The sequence below is a fragment of the Pecten maximus genome, chromosome 15 (genome assembly GCF_902652985.1).
Source record: "Pecten maximus chromosome 15, xPecMax1.1, whole genome shotgun sequence".
NCBI lineage: Eukaryota > Metazoa > Mollusca > Bivalvia > Pectinida > Pectinidae > Pecten > Pecten maximus.
Window position 1 is genome coordinate 14346217 of NC_047029.1, and position 17142 is coordinate 14363358.

The following is a 17142-nucleotide window of genomic DNA, read 5'->3' on the forward strand; positions in this document are numbered from 1 at the left end:
GATGAAGGGCTACAAAGTTTATTCAAATGAATGACCTTGTACTATTTCAATGTCAGAGAGCTGAGATGTGTTTAATGTTGGTTTAAAAGCAAAACATCATCTATCGGTATACACATCAAAACATCATCTATCGGTATCAAAACATCATCTATCTGTATACACATCAAAACATCATCTATCTGTATACACATCAAAACATCATCTATCTGTATACACATCAAAACATCATCTATTGCTATACACATCAAAACATCATCTATCTGTATACACATCAAAACATCATCTATCTGTATACACATCAAAACATCATCTATCTGTATACACATCAAAACACCATCTATCTGTGTACACATCAAAACATCATCTATCTGTATACACATCAAAACATCATCTATCTGTATACACATCAAAACATCATCTATCTGTATACACATCAAAACATCATCTATCTGTATACACATCAAAACATCATCTATCTGTATACACATCAAAACATCATCTGTCTGTATACACATCAAAACATCATCTGTCTGTATACACATCAAAACATCATCTATCTGTATACACATCAAAACATCATCTATCGCTATACACATCAAAACACCATCTATCTGTGTACACATCAAAACATCATCTATCTGTATACACATCAAAACATCATCTATCTGTATACACATCAAAACATCATCTATCTGTATACACATCAAAACATCATCTATCTGTATACACATCAAAACATCATCTATCTGTATACACATCAAAACATCATCTATCGGTATACACATCAAAACATCATCTATCGGTATACACATCAAAACATCATCTATCTGTATACACATCAAAACATCATCTATCGGTATCAAAACATCATCTATCTGTATACACATCAAAACATCATCTATCGCTATACACATCAAAACTCAGATGACCATTGTTTACTTTAATAAAGAAGGATTCATTCTGTACATTTCTGTACATTGCCATTTTGATCCATATCTAGAGGTGACCGGTTTTAAGAAGGATTGGTTTTGGGGAAAACTTACACTATATATCTAAAGTCTTTTAGTGTGCTCTTAAAGTACATCAAAGAATAATAATGTTAATTACCTTGAACAGACTGAGGGAAAAAATTTGGAGAGCCTTAAACTATGTTCTTGAAAATACTTTTTCAGGCCTTGAATTCTGATATTCTGATGATCTTGCAATCGATTGTAAAGGTTTTTTGTAAAGAATTATTGTTTGAAAATATGTCAAAATATCAGTCATTAAACATTTCGGGAAACTTTTTAAAAGTCAGCAAGATGATCAACTTGGAATCGGGGTTTGTTTTAAGCCTCAGTGAGATTATCTGTAATTATGTACTTCTGTAATAGGTGTTAGGAGTGGAGATGCCCCAGAGGTTGCCGATATTGTTCGTGACCGGATTGACACCGAACTGGAAATGGCCAAGACTCTGATGCAACAAGAATTTGATGAAACACTTGAATCTGAACAGGTCAGTTATGTCTTCTTAAGTCACTTGCTTGTTGAAAGGTCGTAGTATTTAAATATGTATTGTAAGTTAGTATGATGGAAAAGTTATATCAGATTTTTTTCCCGCCTCAACAGGCTCGAATGATAGAACTGCAGCAACAAGAACTGGACGATCTACAGTCACAACATGAGAGTGACATTGCCGACTGTCGTAAAACCCTCCAGGCTGAGTTTGATGGTCGCCTACTAGAATTAGAACAGCTTCATCTGGAAGAGATGTCCAAACTTCAACAGGAACTCATCAATTCTTCGTCAGAATCCGCACCTGCGGAGTCTAAACAGGAAGCACCGGATTCCGTATCTGCCGAGGTTGACAACACACATGCAGATTTGGTTGCCCAAGAAATGGAGAGTTTAAACGAGAAACACAAAAATGACCTGGCATCTCTTGAGTCTCATTATGATGCCAAAATCAAGGAACTAGAAGATAAGTATTCGGTATGTATCATAAACCAATATTTATCAATGATTGAAAATTTCATATTAGAAAAATACTGTTGATGATGCGTTTCGTTGCAAAATTACCATCAATGTTCCTGAAAAAAAAAAATGACATAGTCTTTAAGTTTCCCAACTTTTTACTATACTAATAAATTACATATCAAACATGTGTGATACACAATCATAAGAAAGATAATTTGACAGATATTTACCAAGGTAAACCAAGGTAAATACAGTGTTACAAAATTTAAAAAAAAATAAAAAAAATTATAAACCTTAATCTTTTTCTTTCACAGAAATTTTCTTTTAAGTGTGTAGGTATATGTTATCTTAGGATATTGGCTCAAAATGAATGATGTGTCATTCCAGGGAGAGATAAACGAATTGATATCGCGCCTGGATGGTCACCTTACAATAAACACAGGGACCATGGAACTAGCTGGAGTTGTGTCCCCTGTCCTCTCTGTACCTCGGGTAAGTTTCAAAACATGGAGGTAGATTTTTCAAACCATAGTTATCTAATCTGTTGTGTTGTGGCATCCGTCGCGCATCAAACCATAGTTATCTAATCTGTCGTGTTGTGGCATCCGTCGCGCATCAAACCATAGTTATCTAATCTGTCGTGTTGTGGCATCCGTCGCGCATCAAACCATAGTTATCTAATCTGTCGTGTTGTGGCATCCGTCGCGCATCAAACCATAGTTATCTAATCTGTCGTGTTGTGGCATCCGTCGCGCATCAAACCATAGTTATCTAATCTGTCGTGTTGTGGCATCCGTCGCGCATCAAAGTTTCCCTTTATACAACTTCTTCACAATACCACAGAGGCCCACAGACTTGAATTTTGAATAATGATTTCATGATAAGAAAGATAAAAAGAGAGGTGATACATTGAGCCAATAGTATGCTGGAATGAAAGACTAAATAAACATATTATCACATACCTACGTAATTTTACACTAATGTTTTCTGTGGGTTTGTATCCCACATGTGTGATACAAGATATTGTATCACTATACTAGCCAGAACTTTTTTTATAGGGGTCATTAGTAAACTGGTCGTTTTCATTGTATAAGCAGTGCCTTTATTACAGCGTTTCACTAATAGTGATAGATATTTAAAACTGTGCATTTGTATGATAGTCCAAGGCCAGTACACGGTTAGCTGTGTTCATAAAAGTGTTATTTTGAACGTGGGCTCATGCATTGTTTTCATATCGGATGAAAATAAATGCCGAAATAGTTCATTGGTGCTGAGCTTGAGAACATCACAGCGGAGAATGAAGCCCTTATGGTGTTGATTAAGCACCCAAAATCTTCCTCTGGCATCTCCTCTAATTCAGACCTCACCGCAACAAATGCCCTGTAGTTTGTGTTTGGATTGTGCAGGTGCAGATTCCCATCATGGTAATGGTTCCAAAGGAGCTGGATGTTTTTAGGGGAGTTTCTGTTGTAAAGAGGCACCCAAGGAGACCTTTCATAATGAAGCCCCCAAAGGGGATCCCTGCTTTGAAAAGGCTTGAGAAGGGGGACTTCTGTTGTATAGTTGCATCGGAGAGGGGCTTCGAATGTGGTGATGCCCTGGAGGGCTCATATTGGGAGACCCAGATTGGGGTTTTATGTGGGGAAGAAACCCTGGATATGGATGTCGATGCTATTGAGGTTCTGACTTTGGGGACCAGTTGTGAAGAGGTCCTGGGTGGGGGTTCCTGTTGTGAGGAGGCCATGGGTAGGGGTCCTTGTTCTAAGAAAGCCCTAGATATGGGTTCAAGCGGCAGGGACGCCATTGAGGGGTACTCCTGTGGTGACAGGACTCTTGATGGGACGTTATGTTGTGAAGAGGCAATGGGGGCAAGTTCCTTCTGTGTGGAGGTCCATTTAGTAGCTGTCAACACGCTGTTTTATGCTGCCCTTATGCATGAGGTAGATGGGATGTGTTTAACACACTCAATCCTTGTGTTCTCAATGCCGGAGCCGATTGATTGATTGATTGATTGGGTACTTTGGGTACGGTTGAGCCCGTCCCTCGCCATGCCCTACCTCAGGGTTGCATATCTGATGATGGCCACTGTCTTGTCATGTGCGTTCGAGATGATGGTGCGTTGTGTTGGATCCCGCTGATCTGGGGGGCAGCACCCAAGCTGGTGATCTCGGTTTGCCAGTGCTGCATTAGGGGAAAACACTCCTGCTGTGGAATGTTTTTGGATGATCTACATTCCTGCAGAGGACTTGTTATTGGTTGGAGGGTTGCCCTGCCTGTTTCCCGTGCTGTGCGGATACATAGTTACCTGTCGGTTGAGGGCCGACTATTCGGGACGCCATCCAAGGTTCGAGAAGATGCTCAGTTATTCAATCATTGCTGACATGGGTCGACACTCTGCTCAGTTCGTGAGCGGCCGTTGAGTTCCTGCTACTAGAGAGGTCAATACATTTTTGAAGTTTGTCATGCAATGACATTTGGGTTGAGCTTATTATTCCGATTCAGCTGCAGATTTTGATGCTAATGGCACATTCCATTATTAAAACAGGGAGGAGTGTTCTGAATGTACGTGACGAGCTGACTTCTCTAAGGGAAGGTGTTTATGTCACCTTGTCCCGAAGGTGATGTTCAGCTGTGTGCGCATGTGACTACAATCGACGTAGTCTACACTTTACCAAGCTCGTATTAGGACCTATATATTTTACGCACCCATACTTGTGTGGTCGTAGACTACACCTGCCATTGTCTGCATATTATACTCTGTCGTATATTTGTATATTATATTCAGTCATTGTTCACAATAATATTATGCAAATTGTTACTGAATCCATTGGACGTTGAACCTTAACACAAAGATGGATATGTTTTTAATAATATATAAGCCCAAAATTGCCCAATTATTTCAATATATAATAAGTCTTTAGCTTGATATATACTTTACAAAAGTAATAGTTCAAAATTTAGGACTTGATGTTATGTTGTCTTCCATTTTCATTGTGGTGTCTCCCTGATTTTGTCTTGTGATGTTATTGAACATCAGTGGTAGTCTCTTGGTATTTAATGATGTGACACCTTTATTTATATTTCTGTATTCTGTAATAAAATACATTCCACACCAGACTGTCCGTTTAAATCCAGCCGAGGTTTGACTGATGAGAAATGTCAGTTTTAACAACCTTTGTTGTCAGACGTTTTTAATCCAAAGTAAACATCAAAGTCCCATGAGTCACCACCACTGGTTACGTGTTACTGAAAAAATTGTGAAATCATAAAAGTACAAAGCTAGAACTTATTCTGAGATCAATAAAATGTAGCAGATGATGTACCATGTATACAATAGTATTGATATATATTTACATATCATTGTGAAAACTGAAATATGTATAAATGTTTTTTATTAACTCACTAGGCCCAAAGGGCCGTTGGACTTATCTCATGGGGTAGGGTCCGTTGACCTTCAAGATTTCCCCTAAATCCCTTCTTCTCTTAAACACCTGAACGGATTTTGATGAAATATGGTCTGAAGCATTATTGGGCAAAGAAGATCTAATGTACCTTGTATATCAGAATACTTACTAAGAACTTTTCTCCAGCAAAACCTTTCAAAACCATAGACCACAATAGCCTTGCATTGTGTTCAGACAGTTTATGGTAGATTACAGTTTCATTATATTCAAGAAAATGATAGAATTTTGGTATGTACAAGATGTCTGATTTATGGAACTATCACAATTCATAAGCTCCTGTTTACACAGGTTATTTAATTACATAATTAATGTTTAATACTGGAAGTTAAACATGTAAAATTGTGTAATGTCAGAAATGAAATAGAAATATAACCTGAGGCAGTTGTCCTCATTGTATAAAAAACAAACAAAAACTTGATACATCTACTATAGATGAAAGTACAGGGATACCTGGATGGATTTGATGTTAGCCAATCAGCATCTTTGCTGTAGGATGTGGCTTGGCTACAGATGGTGCTAAAACCTATCACTGTGGGGTATCCAATGGCAGTGTTATATGGAGTAGACTAAAACCTATCACTGTGGGGTATCCAATGGCAGTGTTATATGGAGTAGACTAAACCTATCACTGTGGGGTATCCAATGGCAGTGTTATATGGAGTAGACTAAAACCTATCACTGTGGGGTATCCAATGGCAGTGTTATATGGAGTAGACTAAAACCTATCACTGTGGGGTATCCAATGGCAGTGTTATATGGAGTAGACTAAACCTATCACTGTGGGGTATCCAATGGCAGTGTTATATGGAGTAGACTAAAACCTATCACTGTGGGGTATCCAATGGCAGTGTTATATGGAGTAGACTAAAACCTATCACTGTGGGGTATCCAATGGCAGTGTTATATGGAGTAGACTAAAACCTATCACTGTGGGGTATCCAATGGCAGTGTTATATGGAGTAGACTAAACCTATCACTGTGGGGTATCCAATGGCAGTGTTATATGGAGTAGACTAAACCTATCACTGTGGGGTATCCAATGGCAGTGTTATATGGAGTAGACTAAAACCTATCACTGTGGGGTATCCAATGGCAGTGTTATATGGAGTAGACTAAAACCTATCACTGTGGGGTATCCAATGGCAGTGTTATATGGAGTAGACTAAACCTATCACTGTGGGGTATCCAATGGCAGTGTTATATGGAGTAGACTAAACCTATCACTGTGGGGTATCCAATGGCAGTGTTATATGGAGTAGACTAAAACCTATCACTGTGGGGTATCCAATGGCAGTGTTATATGGAGTAGACTAAACCTATCACTGTGGGGTATCCAATGGCAGTGTTATATGGAGTAGACTAAACCTATCACTGTGGGGTATCCAATGGCAGTGTTATATGGAGTAGACTAAAACCTATCACTGTGGGGTATCCAATGGCAGTGTTATATGGAGTAGACTAAACCTATCACTGTGGGGTATCCAATGGCAGTGTTATATGGAGTAGACTAAACCTATCACTGTGGGGTATCCAATGGCAGTGTTATATGGAGTAGACTAAACCTATCACTGTGGGGTATCCAATGGCAGTGTTATATGGAGTAGACTAAACCTATCACTGTGGGGTATCCAATGGCAGTGTTATATGGAGTAGACTAAACCTATCACTGTGGGGTATCCAATGGCAGTGTTATATGGAGTAGACTAAACCTATCACTGTGGGGTATCCAATGGCAGTGTTATATGGAGTAGACTAAACCTATCACTGTGGGGTATCCAATGGCAGTGTTATATGGAGTAGACTAAAACCTATCACTGTGGGGTATCCAATGGCAGTGTTATATGGAGTAGACTAAACCTATCACTGTGGGGTATCCAATGGCAGTGTTATATGGAGTAGACTAAACCTATCACTGTGGGGTATCCAATGGCAGTGTTATATGGAGTAGACTAAACCTATCACTGTGGGGTATCCAATGGCAGTGTTATATGGAGTAGACTAAAACCTATCACTGTGGGGTATCCAATGGCAGTGTTATATGGAGTAGACTAAAACCTATCACTGTGGGGTATCCAATGGCAGTGTTATATGGAGTAGACTAAAACCTATCACTGTGGGGTATCCAATGGCAGTGTTATATGGAGTAGACTAAAACCTATCACTGTGGGGTATCCAATGGCAGTGTTATATGGAGTAGACTAAAACCTATCACTGTGGGGTATCCAATGGCAGTGTTATATGGAGTAGACTAAACCTATCACTGTGGGGTATCCAATGGCAATGTTATATGGAGTAGACAGTCTCTTTCACTTTGTAGACAAATAAGTCACATATATTTCATAGTAACATATAAGTGATATATACTTCACAGTAACATATAAGTCACAATAAGTCGCATATACTTCACAGTAACATATAAGTGATATATACTTCACAGTAACATATAAGTCACAATAAGTCACATATACTTCACACAGACAAATAAGTCACATATATTTCACAGTAACATATAAGTGATATACAGTGGACCCTCGATAATCCGAACACCTTCGTTCCCAGTCCAAACCGTCCGGATTACGAGTTTTCCAGACTGCCGAATTTCGTGTACCAGGTTAAAAAAAATTGCCGTGTAAGAGTTATCTCCCTTGATTATATACAATCCGGGACGTTTCATAAACACGTCTAATTGTCAGACTTTTTAACAATAAAAATACTTATGTTTCTGATATGATTCTTTTTGTTTTGTTTTGTAGAAAGTAAAAAATAAACTGTCTTTAAAAGAACATGTAAAGTGAAAGTTGTTTTATTTATAGCAGGCATATGTGACCTACAAACAACACACATGTGTCACGTCCCGGAGGTTCACAAACAAGTAGAAATTACAAACGTTAAATACCTTAAATAAAATACCCCGATTTTACATCTTACCGTCAGTCTATGTTTTTTATGATTTTTACGTACCAGAAACCCCAAGCTATCTATTTAAAAGTACGCGACACCAGCGAGAACTACCCAAGATGTCCGATAATTATTCAACCCGTATTCACTTAACAATGTGACGCTTAGTTAAGTATCAGAAGACTATTGACTAATTTGTGTGTAATCAACCCAGTTCTTGTGATCACTGCTTAATACGTAAATGTGTTGTGTATGTAATTAATAACATGCAACTTTCAACGAGTCGTCGTTTCACGTAACGTTAACGGTGTTACAATGCCGATACCGTGTTTACCCAATACAAGTGTTAATGATGTTAATTACCGATCATAAATTGAACTGAATGTTTGTGCATACATTCTGTAACAATTAGGTCGTAGAGAAAAAGCAATATACCGTTATAAAAACAAAAGCTACACATTGTAACACAGGTAAACACCCGGGGCTATGACCTGGCAGCGGTCGCTATGACTACGCACAGTGTCAAGCGATATTCGGTACAGCTGTCGACACGGGTGACTTGCTCCGACATTTTTTTCTCCTCGTGGTGAAAAAATCGTCCGGATTATTGAGGTAAATTTACTAATAAAAAGTATGTTCCGTTCCCAAAATGGGCTTCCGGAATCGGAATCCGAATTTCCGGACTGGTGAGTACAAATAACGTTACGGAAATCCGTTCCCGTGCATTTCCGTCCGGACTGTGAGTTTTCCGGACTATCGGCGTCCGGATTATCGCGGGTCCACTGTACATGTATACTTCACACAGACAAATAAGTCACAATAAGTCACATACACTTCACAGTAACATATAAGTGATATACACTTCACACAGACAAAAGTCACATATACTTCACTGACAAAACGGTCTCACAATTCAGAGATGAATCAGTCACACACTTCACAGTGACAAATAAGTCACACACTTCACAGAGATTAATCAGTCACACTTCACAGAAATGAATCAGTCACACACTTCACAGAGACATACCAGTCACACACTTCACAGAGACATACCAGTCACACACTTCACAGAGACGAATAGGTCACACTTCACAGAGACATACCAGTCACACACTTCACAGAGACATACCAGTCACACACTTCACAGAGACATACCAGTCACACACTTCACAGTGACATACCAGTCACACACTTCACAGAGACATACCAGTCACACACTTCACAGAGACATACCAGTCACACACTTCACAGAGACATACCAGTCACACACTTCACAGTGACATACCAGTCACACACTTCACAGAGACATACCAGTCACACACTTCACAGAGACATACCAGTCACACACTTCACAGAGACATACCAGTCACACACTTCACAGTGACATACCAGTCACACACTTCACAGAGACATACCAGTCACACACTTCACAGAGACATACCAGTCACACACTTCACAGAGACATACCAGTCACACACTTCACAGTGACATACCAGTCACACACTTCACAGAGACATACCAGTCACACACTTCACAGAGACATACCAGTCACACACTTCACAGAGACATACCAGTCACACACTTCACAGAGACATACCAGTCACACACTTCACAGAGACATACCAGTCACACACTTCACAGAGACATACCAACAGAGACATACCAGTCACACACTTCACAGTGACGAATAGGTCACACTTCACAGTGACATACCAGTCACACTTCACAGAGACATACCAGTCACACACTTCACAGAGACATACCAACAGAGACATACTAGTCACACACTTCACAGTGACATACCAGTCACACACTTCACAGAGACATACCAACAGAGACATACTAGTCACACACTTCACAGAGACATACCAGTCACACACTTCACAGAGACATACCAGTCACACACTTCACAGTGACATACCAGTCACACACTTCACAGAGACATACTAGTCACACACTTCACAGAGACATACCAGTCACACTTCACAGTGACATACCAGTCACACACTTCACAGAGACATACCAGTCACACACTTCACAGAGACATACTAGTCACACACTTCACAGAGACATACCAGTCACACACTTCACAGAGACATACCAGTAACACACTTCACAGTGACATACCAGTCACACACTTCATAGAGACATACCAGTCACACTTCACAGAGACATACTAGTCACACACTTCACAGTGACATACCAGTCACACACTACACAGTGACGAATAGGTCACACTTCACAGAGACATACCAGTCACACTTCACAGTGACATACTAGTCACACACTTCACAGAGACATACCAGTCACACACTTCACAGAGACATACTAGTCACACACTTCACAGAGACATACCAGTCACACACTTCACAGAGACATACCAGTCACACACTTCACAGAGACATACTAGTCACACACTTCACAGAGACATACCAGTCACACACTTCACAGAGACATACCAGTCACACACTTCATAGAGACATACCAACAGAGACATACCAGTCACACTTCACAGAGACATACTAGTCACACACTTCACAGTGACATACCAGTCACACACTTCACAGTGACGAATAGGTCACACTTCACAGAGACATACCAGTCACACACTTCACAGAGACATACCAGTCACACACTTCACAGAGACATACCAGTCACACACTTCACAGACATACCAGTCACACACTTCACAGAGACATACCAGTCACACACTTCACAGAGACATACCAACAGAGACATACCAGTCACACTTCACAGAGACATACTAGTCACACACCTCACAGTGACATACCAGTCACACACTTCACAGTGACAAATAGGCCACACTTCACAGAGACATATCAGTCACACTTCACAGAGACAAATATTCGGTAGTAGGCCTTGGGATTTAATTTCATTGATGTCCATAAAGACTTTTCATGAAGTTGTCCTGATTTACCATGTTCTGTGAAATTTATATTAGTGGAAACAAGTTGAAATTTACCTGAAAATCAAGCAAACAAAGTTGAATGTATTTATTTGCAGTAGCAACTCCCATTGAAAATAAAACTTTGTCTTGTGGGTCTCCCCTGGTTGTGAATCATTGTGCACAACTGTCACATGTTACAGGTATGAAACATATGGTGACAACTGATCGATTACATTGTACACCTATCCGCCAGCTAAGATCCATTATCTAGATATTGATGTGAATTTAAAGAAAGTTGCGGAAAAACATTTAGGAACTATGAATCATAACGGAATTATTGTTGGACATGGTTACCTACCGGCTGAGAGTTTGTAGGTAATATGCCAGTTGATGTATTGAAGTTAGCTGTGTCTTTAATTAGTGGTCAAAGATTGTTGATGGATTGAACTAGGGCATAAATGTTTCACTTCAGCTATAGCTTAAACAAAAATACAAATATTCTGGGACCATTAAGAATATAAAGTGCATTTTAAAGAAATTTGAATTAAGAAAAGTCATTTAATGCTAAGAGTGTAATTCTCATATATAGGATTTTGATGTATTTGTCTAAATTTTCGTAGTTTGTGAAAACTGATAAAACTTTCCAGCTGCAATTACAGAACCAGAACAAAATATATTTCACTTTATATCAAAGTACTTGAAGTCCTGTTGATTCTAGTATCTGAACTTGTGTTGTTATTTTCCAATGATCCTTGACTCAGAATGATTTTATGAGATGAAGTAAATGTATCTTTACAGCTGCCCTTAGATATATTGGATCAGAAGGAAGGCATGGAGAGACAGGGTTCCTCCGGGGAGGATTCTGTTCCCAATCGCAGTACTCCTCGTGACCTTGACAGTGAGAGGTCAATTGACAGGTCAGAAACCATGGAAACACTTCTGCCCCCTGCACAGATCAGCCCAACCTTAGAGGCGGTAGGTTCATTTATTGTTGGATTTTGTTTTTCGTCTTTAATTTGTATATGGGTCCATTTCTACTATATAAATGTTTTCAGAAATGATATGTCTATAGGGCTATGAATGCCGTTCCATAAGTGACAGTTTCACCTAGCTGCCTCAATAACTAAAGAAACAATAGTCAGGTGACATTAGGCTATTGTTGATATATGCTCTTTATATTTGATGCACATAGGTCTATACTTCAAGCATTTCTCACCAAGTACCCGTGTGTCTCTCAATGAGAACACGTTGGTACTCTATATGCTGCTGGGCAGCTTGTTGCTTGGGTGTGGTGAGATACTTATTTGTTATAGACATGCAGAGGACATCTCATCTTGCTTTTGGGGAATTAGCTTTGTTTAGATGCCTCTGATGCCTGATTGTCCATTTCTTTAGTCGGTATTGAAGTCACTGATAAAAACAAGCACTGACGATCTTTCTGGTTCCATGATTATTAAGTTTTATTTCTGTGTCCAAAAGTTCCAAAATAGTAAATAATAAAAATCCAAATTGTCCTAACATTCACGCACTCTGATGTCATTTCTCTCAGGGCCCATAACTCCAATCCTTGTTCCTAGCTATCTCTTTCCCGGCCCTGTTCTCTAGCTCTTCCTCATTCCTTACAGTATGTTTTACATGTATATAATTGACATAATCAGTAATTCAAGAACAGAATCTCATTGGCTAGTTACCTAATTAAAGATATAACTGGGTGGATCTAATAATTAAATGGACGGAGCTACCACCTAGCTGTACCATAATCTAACTGTAAAGTCCGCTTGGACTCACTGCCATTACCTTCTACACCTGTCACTAATTAACCCTATTGAGCAATTATATAAGTCACCTGTAGATTACCTGTGACAGATTTACTGAGTCAATTAAAGGCTCATTCAATTTAGATATATATACCTTACTTACTTTGACACATCTAAACCAAATATTTCCTGTTTTGTAGGGTTCTATACCAGTAATTTCCAAAATTCTAAAAACAACATTTTTACTTCTGAAACATTTGTCATCTGTAACTATAAATCTAGACTTTAGAAATGATTTAGGATATAAAACCTATTTTAACCAAAGTAAGTGCTACAATCGGGTCCTAGGATGTTACTTATTACTGACATTATGTTCCAGCTGAGTGACCGTGACCATGATAGTCTCAAATCCGAGGAAATAATTATGCGGTTCGACAGTGAGTCAGAGGACAATGGGATGGAGGAGCGTCCGGGTGCAAGAATGGGTCACGTCCCACTGGACAGTGGTGACTTCAGCTCTGAGGAGGAAACGATTGACTCCCCTAGAGTGACTGCAGCACCACTTGAAGAGGAACTTATCATTCCACATCTAGCTTCAGCTCAGAGTATGTTACCAGGACAGACCACATCTCCAGAGGAGTCGAAGGAGCAGCAGATGGAAGAGAAAGAGCAGGATGAAAGTGAGGCTGATCGTAGCACCAGTCCTGCTGATATTTTGTTACAGACACAGTCATTGGCTGGATTTACATTGCCTACATCAACGATTGAATCTTCAACAGGATCTCACTCTGCAGATTTCCACGAGACTTTGTTAATGGAAGTTAAAGAAAAGGATCAGAAAATCTTACAGGTCAGACATTTTTTATTAAGAAATTATCACACTACTTATGTACTTATATAAGTTTTCAGCATGGCTGGTTTCAGTTTCATTAATATTTGGGCCTGGTGGTTCTAATTTGAAAAAAGATTGATTGACAGATGTTTGTGTATTCAGAATGCTGTGTGTTGGATTTAAAATAAGATATTTTATGTGTTGAACTTGCAGTTTCACATACTTTTACTTGCAAACCATCCCTATATTGCCCTAATTTTAGGTATAAGTTACAAGTGGAAATTTTCTCTCATTTTTTTCATAGTTTTCAAACCTGGATTGTACCAACCTTAATTAGCAGATAATATACTGCTTTATGGTACTGCAGTTTAACTGAAGGAGATTTAGAAACATACTTCTATGAGACTTAAATCCCGAATATTCATAATACAATGGATATTACCATGGAATTTGTCATTAAGTATTGATTACTTACATCATCAGGCAGACTATAATTGTTTTGTTTCACTGTTTAGTTGGAGGAAGAGATCCAGGCCTTGAACGGACAGCTGAAAAAACAGAAGGAGGAGGAGAACATGATTTTACTACGACGAGAAAGAGAGGCTCAAGAAGACCAAAATCTAGAAGAACTCCTCCGACAGGATGTGTCCCGAGTGAATAAAGAACGGTATGTAGATTGGATTTTTAGTTTACGTACCAAAGGGTGTTCAGATGGAGAAAATCACAGTCATCAACTCGTATCAATATCATGTCTATAGAACTGGTAATGTAAAGGAAAGAAGGTCCAAACTTCTGTTAAAGATTACAATGGCGGGTCTCTTGTATTGTTTTGTAAATTATTCATGAAAAATTACAGCAAATCTATAAAACAAAATACAACTCGGTGATTTAAAATGATGTGGTTTAGTGATAGTTTGAAGGGCTTTTTGGGGCTGTTATTAGGCCCCATTCACAATTTAAATAATTTCATATTTAAGCCAGATTCCCAAAATTTGCAGTTTACTCCTGAAAGAATCTTTCTCAATTCATCAATTTTCTTCCCAAAATGAGACAAAAAGACCCCTTCCTTAATCAGTGAAAAAACGCCCTGGTTTGGATTGTGTCATCATTGTAGTAAGATTGAAAGACTCACCTTTTTTTTTCTTCTTTGTTTTTTTTTTGTAGAGAGGCAATACAACAAACCAATGAACACTTGATGCAGCTTCTGTCTGATGCGGTCAAGACGTTTATGAGTGTGGAGGAGTCAATTGGAAAGAAGTTGTCAAAGATTGTCGTAGACACTGGTGACCAATCAGCCCATTCTGGAGCCAAGTCTCCTCGGTCAGCGGAACAAAGTCATGGAGGCCCTCTAGGTGCTGAAGGTATGGTATTTCATGTTTAACTGATATGTTTTTTGTAAGCATACTTATTTTAGCACACTTTCTCATTGAAAACCTTCCACTAAATTGTGAGAGTATCTATTGCATTTTAAGTTTATTGTTTTCTATGGAAAATATTGTTGGTGCCCAACTCAATAATTGCGGTATACCAAAATAAAAATGGTTACAGTATTTTATTCAAGGAAATATGTTGCGTGATATCAAGTGATATCAATGTATTTGATTGGAGGAGAGTGATCATGTGACCAGATTACTACTGTATATATACCCAAAGCACCCTTCCCACAATTAAGTCCCTTTCTTTAACCATCTTCTTTCGTCCATAAACATTTTCACATTTTCGACTTCTTCTTATAAACCAATGAGCCAATTTCAATGAAATTTTGCAGAAACCTTCCTTCGCAAAAGCGCAACTAATTGTGAGAATGATTCCCAACCCCCAGGGGCCTGTGGGGTGGGGCTAGAAAGGGTAAAATAAACAGAAATTTCTAAGGTCTTGTTCCCAGATATGGTAGAGTCAAATACTCTTCATAGATGGAAGGGTTTTGAGTTTACCAAAATTGTGAATTTCATGACCCTGGGATCTGCCATTTCCCCCTGGGGGGGGGGGGTAAACTTTAGTTTATATAGCGAAATCATATTTTTGAGCAGCAGTTTAGTTTGCATTGGAAATAATTCAAACATGGTAAGAATTATCAGTATGGGGGGATGGCAGTTTTATGGTTTACACATGCCGGCCCAAACTGACCCCAATGGAACTGAGGGGAGGCCAAAAAGGGTCAACTTTACTGAAATTTTAAAAATCTTCTTCTCAAGATCCAGATATGATAGAATCAAATGCTCTTCATTGCTTGAAGGGTCTTAAGGTGCTTTACCAACATTGTGAAATTCATGACCCTAGGTCTTGCATTTTCCCTGGGGAGGGATAAACTTTATTATAGTTTATATATATATCAAAATAGTATTGATAGCATTAAAAATGCTATAAGAAATCACCCTTTATATCCTCGTTTTTTTTTTTTTTTTGTATTATCCATCATATGTCATTTAGATTGCATTGCGACGAAAGTTAGATGACCATTAAGGCCCTCGGGGCCTCTTGTTTGCAAAATTATTTTTGTGATCTTTGGTTCACAAATAAGTCCTTCCCTAAACTATAATACTTTAACACTGGGTAGGAGGCTTATATGATGATAAAGAACGAGTGGTGAAAATAGTTTTTGTGAATGTCCAGATTGGATTTGATGTTGTTATTATCAAATTTTTTTATATTTAAGGAGGAGAGTTCCACGACAGTGGTGATGTTCCTCAGGAAACGTCAATCTTATCGAACGATGAAGGACTGGATCTGTCTCAGCGACTCTGTGAGAGTATCTTCTTGGACTCTGAAGGGGAGGAGCTTCTCACAGGTAGGCGGGCTATACTTCTCATACATATTCATGCAGTTATAGTTAAGATTAAAACACTTTTCTTTAGCTCATGCAACGCTGATGTTTTTGAGGATACCTTAGATCATGATGTATACTTGTATTCCAGATGCTGGATCTGACATACATGTTATACTATATGTATACTAAAAAAACTTTGTATACATATTCATTATGCACCCAACTAAAAAGGATAGGAATTGATGAATGTTAGAACAGCTAACACTGTACACTGTTGAAAATTAAATTTGTTAAAATTAATTAATTTGCAAACTTTTATGGTTACAATCAACAGATCACATTTCTTTTGAAATTTTGATCTGACACGTACAAATTTTCATCAAATGGAATTGAAAATTTTTACTGAGAGGGTCAGAGACATGTGTAAATGGTGTTTATGAATGTTGATTTCTTAATTTATGGTGATATATAGCTTATAGATATTCATTGCCTTATTTATGGTTATGAGCTTGAATATTCATTTCTTAAGTTAGGGTTATGACCTTGAACATTCATTTCTT

At 38.5% G+C, this 17142-nt stretch overlaps 1 protein-coding gene across 2 annotated transcripts in view; it reads left to right on the forward strand.

The window, feature by feature from the left end:
- Positions 1–17142, forward strand: part of LOC117343218 (nucleoprotein TPR-like) — a 158981-nt gene that overhangs the window by 113370 nt on the left and 28469 nt on the right. For both annotated transcript variants that reach the window (XM_033905557.1, XM_033905558.1), the window contains exons 11-18: positions 1374–1495; positions 1609–1971; positions 2344–2448; positions 12025–12201; positions 13363–13833; positions 14331–14482; positions 14980–15176; positions 16472–16603. In XM_033905557.1, the coding sequence (XP_033761448.1) occupies positions 1374–1495; positions 1609–1971; positions 2344–2448; positions 12025–12201; positions 13363–13833; positions 14331–14482; positions 14980–15176; positions 16472–16603 (1719 nt within the window). The remainder of the gene's footprint in view (positions 1–1373; positions 1496–1608; positions 1972–2343; positions 2449–12024; positions 12202–13362; positions 13834–14330; positions 14483–14979; positions 15177–16471; positions 16604–17142) is intronic.